This window comes from Aethina tumida, chromosome 3, assembly GCF_024364675.1.
Source record: "Aethina tumida isolate Nest 87 chromosome 3, icAetTumi1.1, whole genome shotgun sequence".
In the NCBI taxonomy this organism is placed as follows: Eukaryota; Metazoa; Arthropoda; class Insecta; order Coleoptera; family Nitidulidae; genus Aethina; species Aethina tumida.
Genome location: NC_065437.1, coordinates 21597314 through 21622290, shown reverse-complemented (window position 1 = coordinate 21622290; position 24977 = coordinate 21597314). Strand labels below are relative to the sequence as shown.

General features: G+C 27.6%; 1 protein-coding gene across 1 annotated transcript in view; it reads right to left on the bottom strand.

Annotated features, from left to right (window-relative positions):
* Positions 1–1557: 1557 nt before the first annotated feature.
* LOC109599480 (serum response factor homolog) overlaps positions 1558–24977 on the bottom strand; it is an 81116-nt gene continuing 57696 nt past the window's right edge. The window contains exon 3 of the mRNA XM_020015484.2: positions 1558–3698. Within this exon, the coding sequence (XP_019871043.1) occupies positions 3285–3698 (414 nt within the window). The 3' untranslated portion in view covers positions 1558–3284. The remainder of the gene's footprint in view (positions 3699–24977) is intronic.

Here is a 24977-nt window from a genome sequence, read left to right as displayed (position 1 = left end):
TACATAATGAATGCACTTTAAAAAAGATTGTTGCTTCCGCCTAAACCCGATAATTATTTTGGGTCATTAAACATATTGCATGATCAGCATAATACGTCTTCTGTGTATAAATTATTGACAGATGATTAAAAAAGTTAATTTTATACAGAATTTGTTTAAGAGCCACTGTCATTACAAGCAAATGTGGCGTCGTAATGAGCGGTTATTATATTCCATTAATTAATAATATTACTTACCAATTTGGTTGTCTGAAGTTGGCTGCGGACGAAAAACATTCATATTTCACTTTTTGGTATATAGAAATTAAGCAATTTAATAATAAAATTAAAATTATAACATGGCAATATGGGAATGCAATTTTTATAAAGAGGAAATTAACTTGTTTTAGTAATTAATTAAAATTTATTATTAACAATAAGTACTAGCATGCGAATATATAATTTGGCAAATTATATCTTTAAAAATTAATAATATTATACAAATACGGCTAAGATCCATTTCAGATATAATTTTTTAACCACATTTTTCTAAATATATATTCTACTGTGCATTTTGGGCTTTATTATTAGAAAGAAAACTTCTCCCTACACAAGAGTAGTAGTTTTAAAAGTCTACTTACCTATATAGACAGTTGTGGTCATTATTATAGAAACTTTTAAAAGTATTAAATATTTTAGACATCTCTTTTATTTAATGTGTTTTATAAATATTAAATAATATTAATTTACTATTGTTGTTTTATGCAGTATTATATAAACTATTGTATTCTTAATATATAAAATGTTACATATATTTTTCTAACTTTCGCTGGACATAAAAGAGATTATGTATTATTTAATTTAACATTAACTCTTTGTGAAATATCTTTTTCGATTCATAATTTTGGTCTCTCTTCAAGGCATATATTCGACTATTTCCCGAAAATACGACACGTTTATACTCCTTTAAGCTTCTTGATTTGCTGGGATGAATCCATTTAAATTTATTATATTTTTATGTTGAATTGAAATGCCATATTTCATTGTAGGATTAACAAACTTTTTTTGTAGTATTGTCTCTGTAGGATATTTAATATAAGCAGAATCATCATATTTTATACAATTTAAATTTAAATCTGTCACTATAAACTACTTGTCTGTGGTCCAATGAAAGTGATCCTAACCAAGTCAAAATTGGATTTTCACTAACCATCTTCTCACAGTTCTCGAAATAATTGCCTTATTTAGCCCTAAATTTTTGGTCATCTCTTCTTGTTTCTCTTGGTTTTGGTAACGCGGTAAATTATATTTAACTTTTTAGAGTTACACTTCCACTTATAATTAAATAATTATAATATGTAAAAAACCACTGCATAGTAGTCACAACAATAACAGAAACAACAATAAACATCTAATTCAAGTAGAATAGCTTATTTTTAATATATTTGATAAGTTGCTGTAATTATGTCCACTATTGTATATAAACATAGTTTTAATTCCGACTTATACTTACCTGTCATTAAAATCTGTAAACAACTATATATTAATAAATTTAAAAAATAAAAATACTTCTAAATTTTATATATCTTTTAATAATTAAATTTATATATCAAAAAGATATGTCACTAACAAAGTTTATAAAGGCACATTTATTATCAAATTTGATATACCTATGTTAGTTTATTACAAATAAATAAACAATTTCTAATAATTTTAGAAATTAAATTTTGCAAATCTTTAAGTAAATATGCTTTTGCCTTTTAATTTTATTTTCTAATAAAAGCATTGAATAACCCCTATTATTAAAAAAACATTTCTCTGTTGGAATAGTTTTTAAAATAATACATAAAATGTCATTTAATTAAAAGGCAATAGGAATATACATGTAATGTAATTTATTAGTGTTTTTAAACATTTATAAATAAGTTAAATTTACGAAATGATTTGAATGAACATGATGTGACAATATCGCAACAAATGCAATGCCGTTGCAACCAGAAAATGAGATAATTATGTCAATCTTGGAATGTGTACACAACACTATGTAGTAAGGGATAACCCTCAAAGTGGCAAGACGTTTGATGAAATGTTTAAAAGTACCAATAAATCTAAAGTTGTTATGCCTATTAAATAATAAAAATAACAGCAATAAATAAAGGTAACGTACTAGCAAAATGACTAGCATATATAACACAAGCAAAGAGAGAGTCAAAAATGTTTCTACATTTGATGGATAGCACCGCAATCAAACATTAAAACGGGTTTTTGAGGATATAACTCAGTCTAAAGAAGTCCAATACTCCAATATTTTAATAAAAATAGTCTCTTGGTTAATAAACTACGTACAAACAGTGAATGTGTGTGAATAAAAGGTGAATTTAAATGACTTCATTTTGGAGTACTGTACAATATAATATCAAACGATTCTATTCTATAATAATAATATAATTAAGTACAATATAATTTTGGCAATAATTATCAATTATTGTCGATTACATGATACAAAATTTATTGCTAAGCACGTTTAAATATAATGTTCCTCTTCAAAACTATTTAAGATCATCAAAAAAATAATTTAAATATACAATTTGTACGTAACTGCACAATTAAGTAGAAAACTAAAAAAAATTGCGTTTAAAGCATCAATTTTTAATTCAACTTGTCCTCGATTATAATTATTAAATATACCGTTCTGTGTGACACCAAACGGAAACGACAAGGGAGCAGACGGACACGTTTCGCCCTTCCGTCCTCACGCGTCACATATTTGTTTCCTTTTCCGGTTAATAGATATGTGCCGCGTACACAGACACTACCGTTGCCAATTAATAATTTGTATCAGATCCAATACCGAAATGTCTCGGTGAATTTTTATGATTCAATTATATTACTACTACGCAAAAACATAAATAGGAAAATTACTTGTTGACTTGATAGTTTTAAAAAGGAACAACACTCTGTAATATTATTTGTTCGCAATGCAAATTTAGTATATAAATAATTTTTTTCAATCACAATTAGTAATATGAAATTATCAATAACACTTTTTATACCATTTAAATGGTTGGTGAAATTTGATCAGGTTAATAAAGTACCTCACAAATTAGGACCAAACTGAAAGGACCATAATGTTGATGACGAGTACACTTGTTTTGAATAGGAAAGGTAACCAATTTATATAAAACATATTGGCATAAGCGTTCTATATGTTCAATTAGACGATTTCTTATGTATATTGCACCAACATAATAAATCTTTGTACATCAATAGAGGATATTACTGTACAACCATAAGTACTACCTTGGGTCACTTCCTTTTGGACAAGTCCAACTCCCCTTGTCCGTTGGCCGCAACCATCGACAAAGGGATGGTGATGAACTGCGGATGCACCGAGCTGGCGTCACCCTGAGCCAAACTCAGGATGACTCCACCATTTGACGGTGTCGCATACATCATACCTTGCGGAGTCTGATACATCAAAGGCGATAGTATAGACGGGGTGGTGCTGGATTCCGATTTACTGGCTGTGGATGTTGATGGCTTCGATGATGTTGGCAATTTTTGTTGTTGCGAGGTGCTGGTCGACGGAGGTGTGGGTGTCGGTTTTGGCGGGTAAACGGGGGGATCGGGTGGCTGGAGCATTTCGGGGATGTTTTCACCTTCTGCCATTTCGCCGTCGCTACTGTCGCCGCTTGATTCACCGCCGGACATGTTGTCATCCTGAAAGGACGAAGAAAGTATTTTATTAAATTGATAATTAACCATCGTTGAAATGAGGTGCTAGGTCATGTGAAATTGGGAGCATCGATGCAACGGTCAATATTCCCCATTGGTAGCCACTGAATCGATCATGACCTAAACACCGACAGGCTTCAATTTAAAAATGCATTCTCCGCACCGAACATTGCTAATTTCGTATCGGTAGATTCGTTACCGCATAATTTTAATATATTGTTGATCATTAATTTATCTCATCGCAGTTCGGGTACAAAACCAAAAAATAATCTGTAGTTTTGTATTTTTCATCCAATTTAATCAGATGTTAAGAGCGGGTTTCAATGTAATTATCATTAACTTTGCAAATGAACAATGTGTTCAATATACAGGCATTCTGTATTCAAGTCTTGAAAAGCGGGTGTCGTTCGGTGATAATAACCGCCGGTTTAATTTGATGAAATTTATACGCGGGCCCATTACTTGCGCAAATAAGAAAATAAATGTGTTTAACGGAATATTCCTCATAAAAAATGCAGTCGACTTTAATATACAAGGTGTTTCTTAAATAGGTTATCAAAATTTGGAAGCAGTTAGAATTTATGTTCTAGTTTCTCATGAGGAAATTACAGCCCCTCAAATTTGAATTTCAAAAATTGTTTCTTTCTCATATTTACGTAACCTTTCGTCAAATCTCGTTAAAATTTGGTATGCGATATCCCAAAATACTTTACTACAATTCAATGTAATATACTTTATCCATAGTGTAGATTTTGGGGGTTACTATTTTTCTTGCCCTATTTTCTACGCCACTGATTTTTTTTTTTTAAAACTATTAAGCTTTTTATATATTGTATGCAATTTTAAAAAAAAGTGTTCATGATTGATTTTCATTAACACAACCATTTTTGAGATATTTCACTTATAATGGTAGTTAGAATTTATGTTCTAGTTTCTCATGAAGAAATTACAGCCTCCCAAATTTGAATTTCAAAAATTGTTTCTTTCTCATATTTACGTAACCTTTGGTCAAATGGCGTTAAAATTTGGTATGCATTATCCCAAGATACTTTACTACAATTCAATGTAATAAACTTTATCCATAGTGTAGATTCTGGGGGTTACTCTTTTTCTTGTCCTATTTTCTACGCCACTGAAAATTTTTTAAATCTATTAAGCTTTTTATATATTTTATGCAATTTAGAAGAAAAAAGTACTCATGATTGATTTTCATTAACACAGCCATTTTTGAGATATTTCACTTATAATGGATTAAGAATATTATTGTGGAACTGTATTTTATTCAGGAGAAACATTAGAAAAAAATGTTATTTAGATTTTGGACGTGATACAATTGCTCCCGAATTTTGTCCACCCATGTTAGAGCCAGTATGAAATAAGATGGCACTTATTTTTGAAAATTCTCATATTGGAAAATAGCATAATGAATTCCTCTTCTATTATACAGTCGTAAGAGTGGTCGTTTAAAAGTAGTCACCAGTCGTTTATTTAACTGAATAATTACTTAATGAACCCAAGAAAAAACCTGATTGTTTTCATTTTACGTTACTCCATCTAATTCCAATAATCGATCAGGATAAACTTTTATCGTTACGCAGAAATTGAGCCAAATTATTGAATGAAAAACCAGGCAATTGAAAGTAAAAAGTTTCCAGAAGACATTTCATCGTATGCGAGGTTTAAAAATAATGTATAAACAACCACTGGCGGTAATAACGTTTTCAATTAACTACATATGTACCATTAGAAACTAAAGGCTAATAACTGCTATCAAAATAAACTGTTTTACGGTTAATTTAGACGTGAGAATTTATGTAGGTAATGATATTTTAGTTTAAAACTTGTCATCATCAGGTTTTATGTGTGTGAATAAGTATTATTTGTCTTTAAAAATTCAATATAGTAATTGCAGTTTTCTTCGGTTCAAACAATTTACAATGTATAAGTTTATGTCCAGGAAAGACATATAGTTTTCAACGAAGGAAGAACTATTATTTATTTTAATATTCTATTGTGCGACACCGTGATTAACTCTTAGCTTAGTGAGATTATTACTAACGAAGGGCACCTTATGATCGTTGTTCCTTTAAATAACCACTTGGACGATCGATTGTCCAAAATGTTTGCCCATCGATGGTAAAGCATCATGTGGCTAAATCAAAGAATGCAATAACTCAAACGTGGCCGTCGGTTGTCATAAACCGCACTTATTTAAGAGTAGAATATAATTGAATTCCATATAAAAGAAGAGTGCGCAGCTTGGGCAATAAGAAATGTAATAAAGAGCAGAAGTGGATCTATTTTTAGCGGTCGGAAATGTACAGGAGTGCATTGGATTAGCTGAAGGAATGCGAGTCCAGTACCGATGTAGATGGAAGATGTCGTTGGCTATCGGGGCGGCAAAAAAATAAGGACGAATCTAAGAAGCATCGAGTGAAATTTCCATGATATAACGTGGTTTTTCTGCGCGCTCTCCCCATTTGGAGTTGGCTGCTCACAGCTCGCGCAATAACACTATAATAGGCAAGCAAAGCCACGCTGTCTGCGAATTGTGGAACCCGTCTTTGTCAAATTTGGTATTGGATCTCATGTCGGCACACGCGTAAATCTAAACCCGATGCCGAGCTGAGACTACTAATTACATGAATTAATTGTTATTTACTTTGCTCATTGTTCTGTTTTGTTCATTGGGAACTATCTGAATTTATTTGTGTATTCAAATAATTTTCAGTGACAACCGATCAAACTCTGTCAACACTGACCGGTTGTTCCACGACTAACGTTCAGTAATTTAACACAAATCAAATACGGTGGACAAACACCTTTGTTTCTTTTTATGTTTAGCTAATATAAATCTATTGAGTTGTAGAACTGGGTTAGTTAGGCCTTTGAACGGTTTACACAATCCCTGGTTGTTAAAGTTGTAATTAAAAAAATAGGCGCAACTAATAAATTGCATTCTTTAAAGTTCAAATTAATGTCTCGTCGACGTCGATTCAAGAACGAATAATTAATTGTATATTACGGTGGAAACAATGTTAAAATCGATTATCGATATTAAAACTATTTGCAGACATTTTTGTTAACAAAAATATTTGCGGATTCTTTGATCCTAATGCGTTTTTACATCGTTTAACGAATCATCTGCAATAACTCCCCAATTAGCGCTGGAATACCAAACATAAATCCTTTGCGAAGTCCTATATTACTTTTTCACCTCATTACTTCATGTATATTTACAAAAACAAATTGATATATTAACACAATTATCCTTTGAGTAAACACCTCAACGGATGTCGCTTTTTGCGCCACGATTGTTAAAAGTCTTTCAACGCGAAATTAAATAATTGGGCATTTAGATTGAATCATTAATGACAATTTATTATATTCTATAAATAAGTTGATTGGAGACGCAACGCTTTTTAATATGCTTCAATTTTACAGAAGAATTATAATTCGAGTGGATAAAAATTGGACGTAAAGATATCCGACATTTCATATTTCAAATATAAATTATAGCCGTTCTCACATTTGCTGTCTCAATTTTCATAGATAGGAAACTCGGTTAATTGGACGTCGTACACTTAACATATTTCGTTTCCTGATAGTCATTAAAAACAAGTTGTGATTTGTTTCATACAGGCTTATATGCTAAGCAAATTATTGAAAAACTATTGAACTTTACAGGATTAAAACTACCTGAAATAGCAAATATTGATTATCTATATGTACAGAGGTGGTCAAAAATAATTCACAATTTCTTAAAAATATTTTTAAGAAATTGTGAATTATTGAAAACTAAGATATCGTAAGAAAATTGATGTTTAGAAAAGGTGGTAAAACAACTGCGCCGCAATTATTAGCTTTGACACTTTAGCCATATGATTTAATAAAATTTTCATCAAAATATTTATTTTTGTCCGTAAAACAGAAAAAACTAAACATCGACATTTCCAGTAATTTTAAAACAATTTACAGTTTTGCATTTGAAAGAATATTTTACGGTTTACTATAATTTTTTAAAATCTTGAAAATAAACAACAGAGCAAATAATCGCAATTCAAAAGAAAATTGTACGATGGCCGTTGGTCGAAGAAGGAAAAAGTCAAAATGAGAATCAAATAGACTAAATGTGACACAATCGGCGATTTCAAAAGTGAAACGGGTACCAATGAAAGGGGACCTGGACAGGACCGAAAAAGAATAACTTCACCATAAGACTAATATTTAAGAATCCAAACTCTTAGACAAAGGTTTGTAACTAGTACTTCACTGCAGCCACAGTTTTCATTGACTATAATGTAAAAATAAGCATAAGGAGAAAACTAAAGGACAATATAACCCCGTACCTGTAACCGTACCTGTAACAGGTCCCTTATTGACTGCATCGTAGTGATCTAGTCATGTATTGTTTAGTGATGGGTCCAGGTTTTCTTTAAATAGCGATGTTCGTTGTAGAAGAGTATATAGACGACAAGGAGAACGTTACACTCAATGTAATATAGTTGAAAGTTTTACTTTTGATGGAAGATCAGTAATGGTTTGGGGAGGCACTAGTTTGCAGGCACATACAGAACTGGTTGTCATTACTGGTGGAAGCTCAACTGCTGATAGGTATAAGAGGAACCTCATATTGAACCCTTTGCTTACTTACACTGCGAAAGTAAATATTCCGCTGATGAACTGGCCAGCTAAAAGTCCGAGCTTAAATCCCATTGTATATCTATGGGACCATATGGGAAGACAAATAAGAGCTTTCAACCACCACCAAACACTTTAAACCAACTAAAGGAAAAGATCATAGACATTTGGGAGGGCTATGATCAGGATGTCATAAGAAAATTAATTTTAAATATGAGGTCAAAAGGTTATTAACCCCCCTGGTATATATAATACTCCATATTAGTGTAAACTTGAAAAATATTAAAATTTTGTTATATTTAATTATTTCTCTGATAATATTGTATTTCTTTTTCAATAAATATTTATAGATTTTCCTTAAAACTGCATCCTTAATTTATTTTTAAATAATAATATAAGAAAAGTAACATACTTATTTAATTTACAGTATTACATAATGTTGCAGTGCAGTGTAATTTCTATTCAATAAAAATTTATTCCATACTTTTGCCCAGCACTGAATATTAATAACAAAAATCTTTAAAATCTACAATTATTTAAATAGATTATAAACTTAACGATATTTTACTTGTTTAGTAATTAATACTGATTTACAGTCAATATCTTTTGATAATTCGAATGTTTAATACTAAAATTTTTGAAAGGTATCTCTTAGAGAAATCTATTTCATTGATTTTTGAGTTCAGGCTCAGCCTTTAAGTGATAATTTAGCTAATATTGTTTTGAAAAAATTTTGGAATGGAAATAAATTAAAATAAAATTTGATTTTAAAAAATAGATTCTCTAACGACTGATATACGAGATAAACATAAAAACATAAAAGATAAAAAACATAAATATAGAAAATAGATCAAAGAAAACTTTTTATGTTTAACTTATGTTGAATCAAAACTTATAAACAGTTTTACCTTTTTCAATCTTAAAACATTAATACCTCTTTGTTATTAAATACACCTTAAATTAGATAGAAAATTAAAAGGGACAATCTGAAATTTTAGTTACTATTATCGGATAGCACCCTATATATATTATTGTACTTTTACATCAAAAATTCTAGACCTAGCATTTTAAATAGTTTTACTATCTTAGTTTAGTTAATTCTTAACAATAGAGTACCCTATCAAGAGTTATTAACAATACTCCAAAATATTAAACAATGGTTTTGGTACTTCCCTTTAATTGTTTTCCACATTAAATGTCAATAACTTCCTTATTTAAAACTTATAGATCCATTTAAGGTAAAATTTTATTCTCTTTAGATCTTTCTTATTTCAAGTAGAACATCAATAAAATGTTAGTGTCACTAAATACAGAATATTATTATCTATTGATATGATATGTTAGAAAAACCTCTAATGAATCATATAAATCACGGTAAATTTTGTTTGAAAAGTAAGCGTAGAATTACTAAACAATTATTATCGTTCACACTTTCATTATAACTTCCCACCTTCAATACGAAATTAATCAATTTACACGTACCGTAAATAAATTCGTATCCATCAGCGAAATTACAATTGAAAAATGACCTGCTTATAATAATGTTATTATTACACGAAAATTGGTTTGTAACCATGTGGTCCATGCAATTTTTAATGGTGAACCCAAGAATGCGGCACGAAAACAATCGATTTAATATGGTTTGGGAATATCCCAATTATGACTGTCCGTAGCCACATGATGTCGCCGAAATGATAAACTGCAATCGAGAGACTTTTTTTTGCGAAAAAATAAATGAGTACACACGTGCAAAAATTCACGGTCCGGATTGGGAATGACGGTCCGGAACGGCAGTGTGACTTTGCAGTGTAACGGAGATTTTACGAAAAACATTTAGAATCTTAATAAGTGAACTTATAAACATACAGGAATTTAAATCAAGTTTTTTATTTGTTATAAAATTAAAAGCCGCAGTAATTCGGTGGGAAAGTTAAGATTATCGGTTCTCTTGTATCGACGTTTCTTGTACCATCAATTTATTTTTGTCCTTTAATTAATTTCAGCATCAATTCAGTAAACAAGCTGAAATTTCATAAACATTACACAAACATAGTTGTTATGATTCTCAGGTCTGTTTATAAATATTTATTATATAAATTAATCAAAATACATTTTATGATAATGTAGTAAATATAATACAATAAATTAAGTATTCGAAATTCAAATATAATTTCCACAGTAAAAGGAACAGATTGATACATACATCATCCGCGTCATTAATTTCGGAATTCACTGTATTTGGCCGGCGACGAGGATGATACGCGATTTGCAATTGTCGCGTCCTGAAAAACGATTTCCTGTGGATGGAGTATTGGCACGTGTCATATATGGCAGGCTCGCCCGTCACAGCTTTATTTACTTAATGAAACATGCACCTGGAAGCATCCATCCATGAAAGTATCCGCAGCTACCTTGCACGATTTTTGTTTTATTAAGCTTGCACAGGTAGGATTGTCATCGCCTCTTATTTCATTCAAAAACCAGAATTGATTAAGATTTATTTACTCGAATGTAGTTTTCCAGTAATATTTGTATAAAAAAATATTAATATATTATGTTTTTTTAATATTCTTTGAAATTGTTTTTTATAATAGTCCATAAAATATTCTTAACAAGAACATGTAACAAAATTAGAGTTTTATATTTAAAAATAAAAAAATAAAATTAGAAAATTACCATACATTTTTATAATTTGTTTTATAATTTTACAGTAAAACTAAAATAACATTTTTTAAATTGTGATTTATACACATTGTCGTTTCCTACAATTAAAGAAATATGTTTCATATTGAAAATTTAAAAATATTATTAATTAATTTAAATTAAATCTTTTATTGGTTCTTTTAAGTTTTAAATTAAATATTCTTTTTTAATTTAAATCTATTTAAATCAACATTTTTATAAAATTCTACATCAAATTAATCAAATTTAATCAAATCATAATATATTATTTATAACCTATTAGACGTTTAAGAACTAAAAAATTGTACAAAAGAAGGAATCTGAAACTTTAAAAGGATGAAGAAGATAAAATATGAAGACAATTTGATTATCTCTGCAACTGTTTAGTGGCAAATCCAAATTAATTAATTTTTTTCGTCTTATTTTAAACTAAACTACATCCCCTTAAAGTTTGTGGTACCTGTTTCTTATTAATGCATATATTTTGTGGCAAAAATAATAAATATATTTTTGTAAAATGCATTTTTTTCACTAATATGTATCAGAAGATATTAAAAGTAGAAAATATACTGAACATTTGGAAATTTTATAAATTTAACCAAAAATTGTTTTGTCTATTCAGAAAATTATTGTTTCATAAACAATATTTTATAATATAATATTATAATAATTATATATTATTATTATCTGTAATTCAAATAAAAATTATTAAATTAGACGTTGTTTAAAACTATAATGTCTAATTTGTATTAAACAATTAAAGTGTTGTTTTTAATTTCATTAATACAAAGTTGAAATAAGTTTATTAAAAGAAGAGTATTTCAATTTACAATTTATTATATTTTTTTATGTAAAATTTCATTTAAAATTTTATTAAAATATATTTATTACACAACTATTCGAATATTCAAATATCCAAATAAATATACAAATGCTTCAATTATTCAAAATAAATATATACTACTATTTTTTCAATTGTTATTTCAATTATTTTATACTTCAGAATAAGAAAAGTTTTATTTTTACTGTGAGATAAAATTAAATAGATCAAAGAAATATAAACATTTCAGTAGCTAAAATATTGTTTTTATGCCTATTAATTTAAAATAAAAATAGGAATTTTTTAAAAACTTATGTTCTTCAATTTATAAACTACTTGAAATTTTCTTCAAAATTTTACTAAAATATTTATATTACGTAACTATTAAAGTATTCAAAATTTTGTAATTATTTCAATTAATTTTTACTTATTTATATTAAACTGTTTAAATTTAGTAGAAAATAATAAATATTAAGGAATTTGATTATTATTGAATGAATTAAAAAATAGTTCAAAGGCATATAAACATTTCAATTTAGTTAAAATGTTGTTTTAGGTACATTATTCAAAATTAAAATATATATTTCTTAAAAATTGAGTGTATGTAGTTTATAATTTATATGAAATCGCATAATGTAAGCAAGCAACATTTTACTAAAATATTTTTGTTACACAAAACGATTATTTAAATATTCGATTAAGTATTCAAATTCGAACTCTATTCCTGCTCATAATAAAAACTAAAAAATGAATTATTTTTTCATTGTTATTTCAATCATTTTTTACTTTATTATTTATTATTTATATTGAGAATGAATTAAAAAAATTATTATTATTTTTATTATTTTTTAATACTTATTTCAATTATTTTTTACTTCGAATTATTTATATTGAGCTATCATATAAAATTAAACTGTTAAATTTAGTAGAAAATAATAAATAATAATTAATTTAGTAATTATTGAATGAATTGAAAAACAATTTAAAAGGATAAACATTTGAATTGTTAAAATGTTATTTTTATATCCACTAATTCTAAAATTAAAATAGTATTTCTTAAAATTGAAGTTCCCCAATTTTCAATATATTTGAAATTGTATATGCAAAAATTCGTTTAACAATTTGTTATTTTCATCAAAACTATTTAAGTATTTAAATATCAAAATAAGTATTCGAATACTTGATCTATTCGAATTATATTGATGGCCACAATAAAAGTAAAAAGATGTTTTACCATTTTTCAATTGTTATTTCAATTACTTTATACTTCGAACTGTTTAAATTTACTAGAGAGTAATATATAATAACAAATTTGGTGATTATGAAGTGAATTAAAAAACAGGTCAAAGAATGTTTCAACAGTTAAAATGTTATTTTTATGTTCACTATTTCTCAAAACTAAAATAGAGATATTAAAGGTCGAAGGCTTCAATTTGTAACTTATTTACATGAACAACTTTATAATTTTCTTCTTTCTATTACTAAAATATTTCTATTACACGGCTGAATGTAGTAAAATTAAAATGATGTAATTCTATTGCCATTTCAATTATTTTGTATAACTAGTATATTAGTATAACTAACTAACTAACTTAGAGTATTTTAATTTTATTATTCATTATTCAGTGAATAAAAATATAATTCAATGGGGTATAAATGTTTCAATAGTTATTATTAAAATATATACAGACCGTGCATATTTTACGAAAACATATTTATTATTTCCCACATTTTCAATCGATGTAAGCAATAAATCACACGGAAATATGATCGATAGAAAGGAAAACATAAACATAATACACTCCGTGGCACATTGTAGGAGTAGTTTAAATCTCGAGTTTTATTTGCTATAATAAAAACGTTATTATTTATCGCATTATGGACCACCCAGACACAATATTTGTCTTTAGTAACTAGATGTTTCTAATTTACTTATTTATACCAGCCGTCATAAAGATGGACGCGACCCGTCGCTGACACTAAATCGAATTGGCCGTAAAATTTTTGGCATTGTGAATTAAAACTTCAACCCAGTGCGGATCCGCTTACTATAATGTGTTTGTAAATTTTAATTGAACATTAATTAACTGTAGAAATTAACAGCACTTTACGACGTGATGTTTAGGGCACCGGGGATTTTTATTTTTCACTGCTATATTAAAGATAATTTGTGTAATGACCAGATATAATCATACGTTGAACTTGTTAGGATCAATAGCAAAACATTTTACATAAATAATAATACAATTTATGTATCTAACAAATTACGTGTTAGATTTCATTTAAGCTCCATAATTTTCTAAAATGTACGTTGTGGCAACGAATTGTATTTTCATCCATTTATACAAAGGATTTTTAAAAACAAAAGGTTTCAATTCGACATGGTTACCGATCTGTGGATGTCTGAGGTGCACATATAAAAATCTTTCAACCTTTGTTTTATTGTCAGAATGAGCAAAACAAATAAAAACATAATCGTCTAATATATTGAAAATGACATGTGTATTACCGCATTCGTGTATTCCGCCTGACCGCATCTGATTTTTCAATAAGTTCTTTTAAAAATACATTAAATCTCTAAGTACCATTTAAGAAATAAAACAAAATAGGATAATTTAATCAATGCTGAAGTATATGTCTGGATATAAATTTATTCTGTGATTACGTATCGGACGCCGAGGGGGCTTTTGAACTCTCGATTTCTTCTGTCCGAAGTCGTCGGCAAACGCCATCGTACGCAAGAATGCGGATCAGCCTTTTCAGATTTTAATTCGCCATTGTCTCGAGCCTCCTTTTGTTTCTTTTTATTAGATGTGACTGATTTATAATTATTAGACATTAAATTTCACTATAACTTTTTACATATTTATATTCCTATGGCCTGCAGAATGTGCCGAATAAAGCGATATGCAACCAGATGATTAAATTTTTAAGATTTAATTAAATGTGCATGTTTATTTAAACATATATTTATTGCAATTCGACGTTGATCAATTAATGGATACAAATAATTTCCAACGAAATGTGGTTCTTTATTAATTAGTATTCTCAATCCATACAATATTTTTAAATGTTAAATAAATAAACATTGTAAACAAAAAAATATTATTTTTAATTACAAAGTTAGTCATAAATTTGTACGATAAAATAGGTCAATTATATAAAAAGGTAATGAGGTTTCATCATCAGATCATTTTTCGGAAAACATATTAAGACAAAAGAAAAAAATGTTAGTTTACAGTTATTAGTTAGTTTTGGATTTGTTTCACTTTTTTCGTTTCAATTGTAACATGTGGTTTTTATTCTCAAAATACTTGAGTTTAATTTACAAATACAGGGAAAATTTCAAATCCTTAACGGTTTTAATAATTATACAAATTTATAATTTTAAAAAACATTTAATATTTTACATAATTCATTATTTAAGTTTATTTCGACAATACAAATTTCTGAACTGACTGCACCAATGCTATTAGAAAAGAAATCGAAATAATAAATTTATGTTTTATATGTTAAAAAATATTGGTTAATCTGGATACGGACATTTTGAGGATAGTTTAAACAAGCATTATCCCGTCTGAACAAAAAGATACTGCATATTTATATTAACGTTCTCTTTTATCATTATGTTCAACAAGTTTGAAAAAATTATAAGAAAAAAATTACACAACATTAATATAGTTTGTAATTACGAAACCAGAAGATTTAGATAACGAAGAGCTTTAAAGGAGTCTAATATACATATGAAGAAAATTCCATTCCAATGAGAAGAGAATAAATGAAAAAAAAAAAAAATTATCATTCTTTTAACTGATGATCAACTAAATTAATCCAAGAAACATATTAAATATTAAACATTAAAGTTTTTCAAAGTCAGAGGGTGATTTAAGTTTACAGAGAGTTAAATATATCTCCTCATGGAAAATGTAGGGCTTCCGAAAAAGTTACAAAAAAAAAAATGTAGGTACATACAAAATATAAACAAACTTTTTATTTTTTAGTTTTTCGTTGGTCTCTGTAAATTTAAATAGTTTATTTACTAGCGGTCTTTTGCTTATTATAATTATCTTTGGTTGAAGCGAAACTATAATAAAAGGTATCATTCAGCCTTACCAAAGTCGAGAGAAACAAGAGAGGAATTGGAGAAATTAATAGTTACGGAAAAATTTCGTAGTAGTTCAACAAACTTCAAAGGAAATCGATAGTTTAAAAATCAAAAAAAAAAACACAAATTTTATTATTAATTAAAATTACAGTTAACTTGGAGAAAATGGGACTAAAAATTAGTTCAGGGACTTTGAGAAGATGGTTAATGGATTATGTTCTTAATAAATGTATTTAACCATTCATTGAACCCTATAAAAAACATGAGAGATCAAAATTTTTAAAACAACAGGGATATTATACAACGTGTTAATATTAAACTAAATATCACAGATTGAATCAATATTCCACTATTTATGTACAGCTCAATTCAGAAAAATATATGTAACATTTTGTAGAAAAAAATACAGTGATTTTTATAATACTCTATAAATTAACTTTAACAGTTCATATTAAATGAAAATATTTAACATTCTACAAAGTTAAAAGCAAAAAAACTCTACTGTACATGTATTATTTACTTTATTATTATTATGTTTATGTATTTTATGATAATAGATATTCATTTCGTTTGCATAACTTTTTTTATGTATCCTTAGTTATATTCAAAATAAACAAATTCTAAAGTAATTCCGGTAACCTGGACATCTCGATAGTCCGGATATGCCCTGTCAAAGTTATACCATATATATTTTTTATTTATTTACAATTAAATTAATACTGAACAAATGAAAAATAGTTGAAATGTTTTTATACCTAGATATTTACACTAAAAAATATCGAATTTCGATATTTAAAAGTAATATGCTTTAATTTATAAATTATTTAAAATTTATAATATTAATAGATTAATAATTGACGATTTCTGTTATTTTGTTCAAAATTTTATTAAAATTAGTTTCTTATAATTTTTCAATTGTATGAACTTGAACAATTTTAACACTGACTTAGTTAATAGTATAATTAATAATATTAGAAATTTATCAGATTTGCTAAATCAACAACACCAGAAATAAATGCAAGTCGTTAATTAAACATCCTAAGCTTATAACGTTTTATTAAAGAACCATGTAATATGCAAATTCTGAATATGCAACGACTGTGTTCAATTATTCCGATTATTAAAATAATAAAATGTATGATTGCTGGTAGCGGAAACGACAAAACATAAAAAACTGTAAACCCACTAATCGCTTATATTATGATATTAGAATTTCTTGTAAATACAAATGATTTACTTCAGATGTAACATATGCAAATTTTGCATCAAACAATTGACATCTGCGAAAACAGCAATTGAAACACGACCAATTACCATATATGTGCGGACTTCCTCAAAGAGACGGTTTATATCGTTTTTCATTAAATTGTTTGATTTCGTCTTGAATTTCTCCATCTGGCCTTTTTTCATTTGTACAAAGGGTAACTTAATACTGTTTTCATCTTCGAGTGCATGTGTATTCCGCGAACACAAAACTTGTGCAAACGTAATTTACACAGGTCCGTTTCTACGTACAACGAAAATATAAGGCATAGTTACTTGTGGATGATGAAAACTCCACAGATTGTCCAACCTCTTCCAAATTTGTATTTAAGGTGTTATATAGAACTATTTGATAATTCTAGGGTTCCCCTGTCATTGGCTAAATTTAAGCCGATGTATCAGCATTGTGTCAATGCTATTTTATTAAATTACATCTGATTGTAATACTAATGTAATAATTTCGCTTAATTAGTCAAAAAAAAGTCAATTATCCATTAATAATTCTGCTGTTTGTATAATTCTTCCTTCTTTCTACATATTAAGGATAAATTAATAGATTTTCTTCTATATAAATATATATTAAATAATATTTTAAAAGTCATTTTTTGAAAATATATGTCTTATTCATTAATTGCGTTTTCTTTATTACACTGCGTAATTTATACATTTGTCTTATGTGCAATTTATTTATTTTTTTTACTATATTTATTTTATGCCTACGTTTCCAATTAATATTTTTGCATTGTATATAGAAAATACAGATTTTTGATAAATTTGTATAATTTATGTTATATTTATTTAACAATGACATCGGCAGAACAAAACTACTAGTTGAGTCCTAGCTAATAACTTTTTAAAAACACCAAAATTCCTTGTTACATCTTGTAAAAGCATTTATTTTAAATTAATTCATAAAATTCTACTGCAATAAAGTCAAGAAATAACTACTGTTAATCAGAAAAATATAGAATAAAATAATTTTCCGTTGTATCACCTCATAATTTAAATACATAAATACCAACGAAAAAACATTTAAAATGAAGATTCTGCAGAGTTCTCCGAGACCCATGCAATATATGATGCTCATTATCATACGCGCAATATTCTTTACGACATATTTCGGATAGAAAAGAGATTCTTTCACGCAATTCATTGCTGCTACGGGTAATTTACATATTTGACAATGGCAGCATTTACTCGTACTTACAATTTATCTTGAAAACATCTAATCGAATTTTTATCTGGGTTTATCATCTGTAGTATGTAAAGCAGTTTATTCTAATACAATTTTATTTGAACAGGGCTTTCGATTGTAAAAGCTAGATTGTATCGCACGTATGTTGTATTTTAAGCCGGGTGATAAGTTGCTTGGGATTTTATTTCACCAATTTGTTTCACAATAAACTATTTTGTCATAGATAAAACGATAAACGACATAGAATTTAGCGAAAAACCATAAAAGAACATTGTACTATCGTTTCATAAAAATCCATTAACAATAAAATGGTTGTTGACGGTAGTAATTATTTATAACGAAAATAGTAAGATGGTTTAATGGTAACCGTTTAATGTTGATATTAATGATGGATAGATTACATTATTTAATCAGGTCTGATGATCGTGTATTTTTCAGATAAGCATTTCCCTTGAAATTAATTATAAGAATATTGTGTTCAACTTTTGACTAATTTGACTGGTAATTTGTCTATTTTTAATAAGTATGCATACCGTTTCGTTAGCGTCCTATTGCCGCAAGCGTATCGAGGATATAAATCCTTATTGTTAATCTGATTGGATTTTTAATAACCTGGATGTGTTACAAATAATCTGTACTGATTAGAATTTAACATTACTTATGTCAATACAATTATGAATGGTGACTCTGAAATTTCTCTTCTCTTTTTACCGTCTAATAAATTAGTTATTTAAAAACATATGCCATACGAATGACAAATAATACTACTTTATATCTTGCGTTAAAATAATTGAGTTTTAAGTTTAAGATGCTTGATTTAAAACTATTTTGCAGATACATAACAATTGAAATTAAAAAAAAAGTGAGTACTTATTACTTAAATTTATGGCTCACAGTTAACGCAACAAATATTTTATTGCCATAAATATTAAGCATTTATCAATCACTCATATTGACATTAATTGGTTGACCAGGTACAGACAGTATATGTGAAAACCACCCACAACTGAAATGATAGAAACTGGGAAGGAGTTTTAAACATTTTTTGAAAATTAATATTTCATAAAAATATTTAGACGAAGCATTCCCTGAATGACTGGTCATATGTCTTCTTAGTTTAATAATTATTTTGACGTAAAAACCCTTCAATCTACTTCCAAAATTAATCAACAAATATATACATGATATAATTTGTTGTCGTCTTTTTATGAATAACTGGAATTATGTTAAAGCAACCGCAATGATTTAGCAATGTTGTTAAGTAGCTTAATGCCACATCATTTTTTATAAACACTCGATAAAATATTGGCGTATTAGATATGTATCAATCAGGACAACCGACAAGATACACCAAAAATTGTCAATCAACTTTATACAGTTAACACAAAAAAAACAACAATAAAAATGACGTGACCTGAACCTATAATTGGACAATTCCAAGTAATTTATTACATACAATGTAAAAAATGTATAATTGTTATTAAAACAAAGTTTTTAATAAGGTACAGACACATCATTAAAACGCATTAAAACACATGTTCATTAACAATTTATCCGTCATTAATATTGGCGTGATTACAATCGTGGCATGCTTTATAAATCCCGTAAGTTATTTGTTTCCATCAGATAATTAACGCGGGCATAACCTACTGGTGTCCATTAGGGCTGTTTGCATACCATTCATTGACGCCTTAAATCGTATGTATATAACATCAATTATGCGCTTAAATATTTTATAACATTGTAGAATGAAACACATTACTAATATTAACATTTCAGAAAATTTCGTTATTTATTTCCCGCAGATATAGATAGGCAGAAAATATATTTGTAGTTAACAGTACTTTTATTAGAATATTAACATTCTAAATAGAAACTATTAAAATTTCTTAGGACTATTCTTTTTTTTTTACTGTTTACATTTCAAAATTGTTTAGGAATTGTCAACGTTCACTAAATTCTCGAGAAATTCAGTTTATTTGGCTTGATGTCTTAAACAATTAATTAATATTAGAATTTATTGAATTAATGGAATGTTAGCTAATGAATAATAACATTTTTTTTAATTTAATCGAAATGTTTCTTTAAACTTTTTTTGGCACATTTTTTACAAGGATCATAATTTATTAGTATATTAATAATTTAAACAATATACAAATTTACAAATAATAAATTTTCAGAAATTGTTCAGGTCCGCTAAATTCTCGAGTACAGCAATTTATTTTAAAACAAAGGATTATTGGCTTGACGTCTTAAACAATTAATCAAAATTAGAATGTTTTGAACTAATGGAAAGTCAACTAATACATAATTATTCTCTTTTATTAAAATTAAATCAAAGGATTTCATCATCTCTTTTTTGGCACATTTTAAAGAATCCAATTTTTTGCTTTTACGGGATTCATGATTTATTGGAATATTAAGAATTTAAATAGAATATATTATTATTTATTCCACTATTTTAGAATGTTTTGATTTAATGGAATGTTATCTAATGAATAATTACTATTTTTTATTAAAATTTAATCGGAGAACTTCCTCATGTACTTTTGACACACTTTAAAGAATACAATTTTTTGTTTGCACAAGATACATAATTTAAACAATATATTATTATTTATTCCACTATTTTAGAATTTTTTGAACTAATGGAATGTTAACTAAAGAATAATTATTGTTTTTTATGAAAATTTATCGTAGAACTGCATCATTTCCTTTTCGGCACATTTTAAAGAATCCAATTGTTTATTCCTACAAGATTATTGATTTATTAGAATTTTGACAGTCTAAACAGAAAATATTAAATTTCTTTGACTATCTTTTTTTGCAATTATCTGAAAGTAAAAGAATATTGGTGTATTAAAAAATTGATCAAAATTATAATTTGTTGAACCCATGTGAGATTTATTATTATTGTATTATTAATATTAAAATTTAATCGTAAAATTTCGGTCATTTCTGCCACTTGTTAAAGAATCCCATTTGTTACTTCTGCATGAGTTAAATAATAAAATATATGGTTACAGATCAATTAACAATTAATTTTGATTAATTTCTGAAATATTTAATTTAAATTTTACAACTGGTTACAGAAAAATTCTGCCATGTCTATCTGATGACCACTCGATACTTAAGATTTCTCTGTCGTAAGATGTCGTAATGTGCCCTGTTCACCCACGAACCAATTAATTTCATTCCAAATGTCATAATCTGATGCCCACTAAAACCAACATAAAACATACAACAGTCCTCCCGAAATGTAATTTCAAGACGGTTCTGTGAAAAAGCTCGTTTAGTAGCACCTGTTTGTCTAAAGAACTAAAATTATAAAACGAATGCATGAATATAAAAGAGCTGTTATCCTCCAGCTGGACGATATCACATCAAATCCACCCCATGATTAAAGTTTTCGCATTTTGTGCAGGACAATAAATTATTCGACGAACGTTGCATTATTTCGCAATGCTGTTAAAATAAAACACTGGCCATGTGTAGTTTCACGTGAGTCACATCGGTAATTGCATGAATGAATTTACCAGTTTGGACACCATATCAAGATTTAAAAAAAAATCAATTCTTAACGCTACGTCGTCAATAAATCATGCAAAGAAACCCCAATTTCTCTCTCAGACAAAACGAACACCGGGAACATAATATTATAACGGCTCCGTTGTACCATGCATTTTTTCTATGCGGTCAATTAACGTGGAATCCCGCGTCTCCGATGGGATTTTCGTCACGGATTGACGTGCTTTCCGTTCGTCTGAACGTGAACAGTAGGCGGGTGCGTTTTTCCATTGCGTTTGGGGCGTTTTAGACCCCGTAAACTTTTCAGATGGTCCACCGTTTTCTTTGACCCGTCGGTACGGACGGCCTCGAGGTCAATAGCCCCCTTGATCAAAGTTACCGGCGCCAAATCACTTGACAGCGCGGTTTCGATCCATTTAGTGGTCTCATCTCGCAGGTTTCGAAATATATTATAATGAAATTATTTCACAGGTAATCGATGTTAAATACACGATGATCAACAACGTCTGCGAGACACGCTGGAATACGCAGACATTCCTTTTTTCCTCTGAAACTCTTGATCTTTTTGATAACCACTGAAACAGGGATGATGAGTATATTTTTCTGAAAGCACAACAGTAAAATTTACAAACCAATTTAATTACAAATTCTCGGTGTGTTCACGACTGAAGGAAAGTATAATTTTGCACAAAATATATGTTAATCCCAAATGAACAGTTGGACAGTAAAATGAAGACATCTTCTAAAAAGTCTTAAAGACTTATATAATTTAAAGTTTCATCGTAAAATTTCAATATCAGTTAATACGAATGTAAAATTTGCATATGCAAAATGACAAGCTCTTTTATCTGTCAGTAATCGTCTTTAAATATCCCTTATTATAATTTAATGACCGCATAAACTTTTAACGTACATGAAAAATTGTTACAAACTCAAATCTTACAACAAATTAATTAAATAAGTGTGTGTTATTAGTTTATGAATTACCATTTCCTTACTATTTAAAAACCGCGATTAAGATATCAATAGTCATAACACTTAAAGATTTATACAATTGTTTAAATGTGCTAAACAAATGACAAATTTTACAGATAATTATTTTTTTTAATTGATTATTAACGTTAAATATGCCATTTTTGCAATTAATATTAGATTATTTTTTATTACATGTAACTAAAGTTTATTTACGTCAATAAATAATATTAATTAATCTGCAGATGGTTCATGTATCACGTTTTGTAATTTTAAATACAAATATTTAGTGATCAACTAAATAAATTTATGATGTTCAAAATAACTTTGTGTACACGAATTTTGGTATTTTTAATTACGTGTCATTATAACGACTACAGTAAATTAAAACATTAATAGAGATGATGAATTCCTCTGGACGGCGATTGTGAGAAATTGAAATGTTACTTTACATATGAATTATAGTTATTAATAAAGCGTTACATTTCTCGCATATCATTAATAAACAAATTTAACATTTTGACACAATAATATCCCACTAATGAAAATTAACGTTACACACCATTAAGGCATTAAGTAAAAGTTAAGTGGTGTTTTTGTTTATTTAAATCACATTAACGGAGAGCGAAAGAAGGTCGTGGAAGCCCACATGAGTAATAATTCAAGGTTTAAATAAAAACAAACATAGACTTAAAAAAATTATTAAATTATTCGTTGGTAATTTGCATGTAAATATTGCCAATAATTGTTGTTGTTTAAACGATCTAATATTCAGATAATTATTATATGCAAATTTTGTAAGAGAGGAATATTGAACAAATTAAAAAAATAGAACAACTTTATGATTTAATTATTTAACTGAATATTTAAATAATTTAAAACATTTTGTAAATATTGTTTATATACTTATTTTCATTTTAATTAATTTTCAAAATAATTATTGATTTGTTCCAGAAATTCTAATACAAAATCAATAATAAGAGACAATAATAACATTATTTTATTGAATTTCAATGATTTTTCGAAGAATAAAAGAATGTAATTTTTTTTTTGAAGTTTATAAAATATCTACAAAAAGTAGTATTCTGAAATATGAAGTCACATATTGGTCTGTAAAAGGGATACTTTTTTGATAATATGCTCTATTATTTTCATTATGGATGAAACACAGATGAATATTTTGTACCACTGTACAACTTTATAATTATAGTTGTTAAGTAACTGCACGCCCTTTTTCCATATTAAGAATCACATCCAGCATTAAGAATTACATGAAACAAACAAAAAATAAAATAAAACATGTTTTACCCCAACAATTTCAAATCAGTTTATGCTGTTTGTACTGAGGAAAATCTGAGTATTGATTTTTTTATACTTCTTATTTCTTCTTATAACTATTTATCAATAATCACTTAGAAAATCTCATTTCCTTGGTAATTAAATTTTGGTAAACTTGTTCATTTTCATCTCCTAAATTGGGAGAAAAATAATTCAGTTGTTCTTGAACATTTAAGAAAGACAATTTCAGAAATCCATTGACAACATTTTAACATACAGAGGTACTAAGGATAAGAGCTGGAATAGTAACATATTTACTTCGAAGTATCACTGTTTTCAGTGATTCTTAATGCTACAATATTAGAAATTATGGAAAAAAGTCATAAAATATATTATTATTGATATTTACCAGACTATCATAATATAATAGTAAACTTTCCTTTGAAATTTTTAAAAAAATATAGAGTACCATAAAAATATCGGTGAATACAGGTCAGTTATTAGCAAGATCCAGATAAGAGTGTAAGAAATATATTTTTAAGGACATATTGAGACCCACAGCATAGTATTTATCAACTTAATTGTTCTGGAGAGCTTCGTTTTCGTTCTTTTTATTGTTTCTGTACAAATTAATTAGTTTTCTGTATTAGTTTATGGATTTGAGGATCTTTAAAGAAACCTTCTTGAGCATTTTAAAGAGGTACTAACGATTAGAGTTGGATTAATAACATTTATCGTTGGTATTGGACTGCTTTAGTTATTTTTTATGCCACAATATTA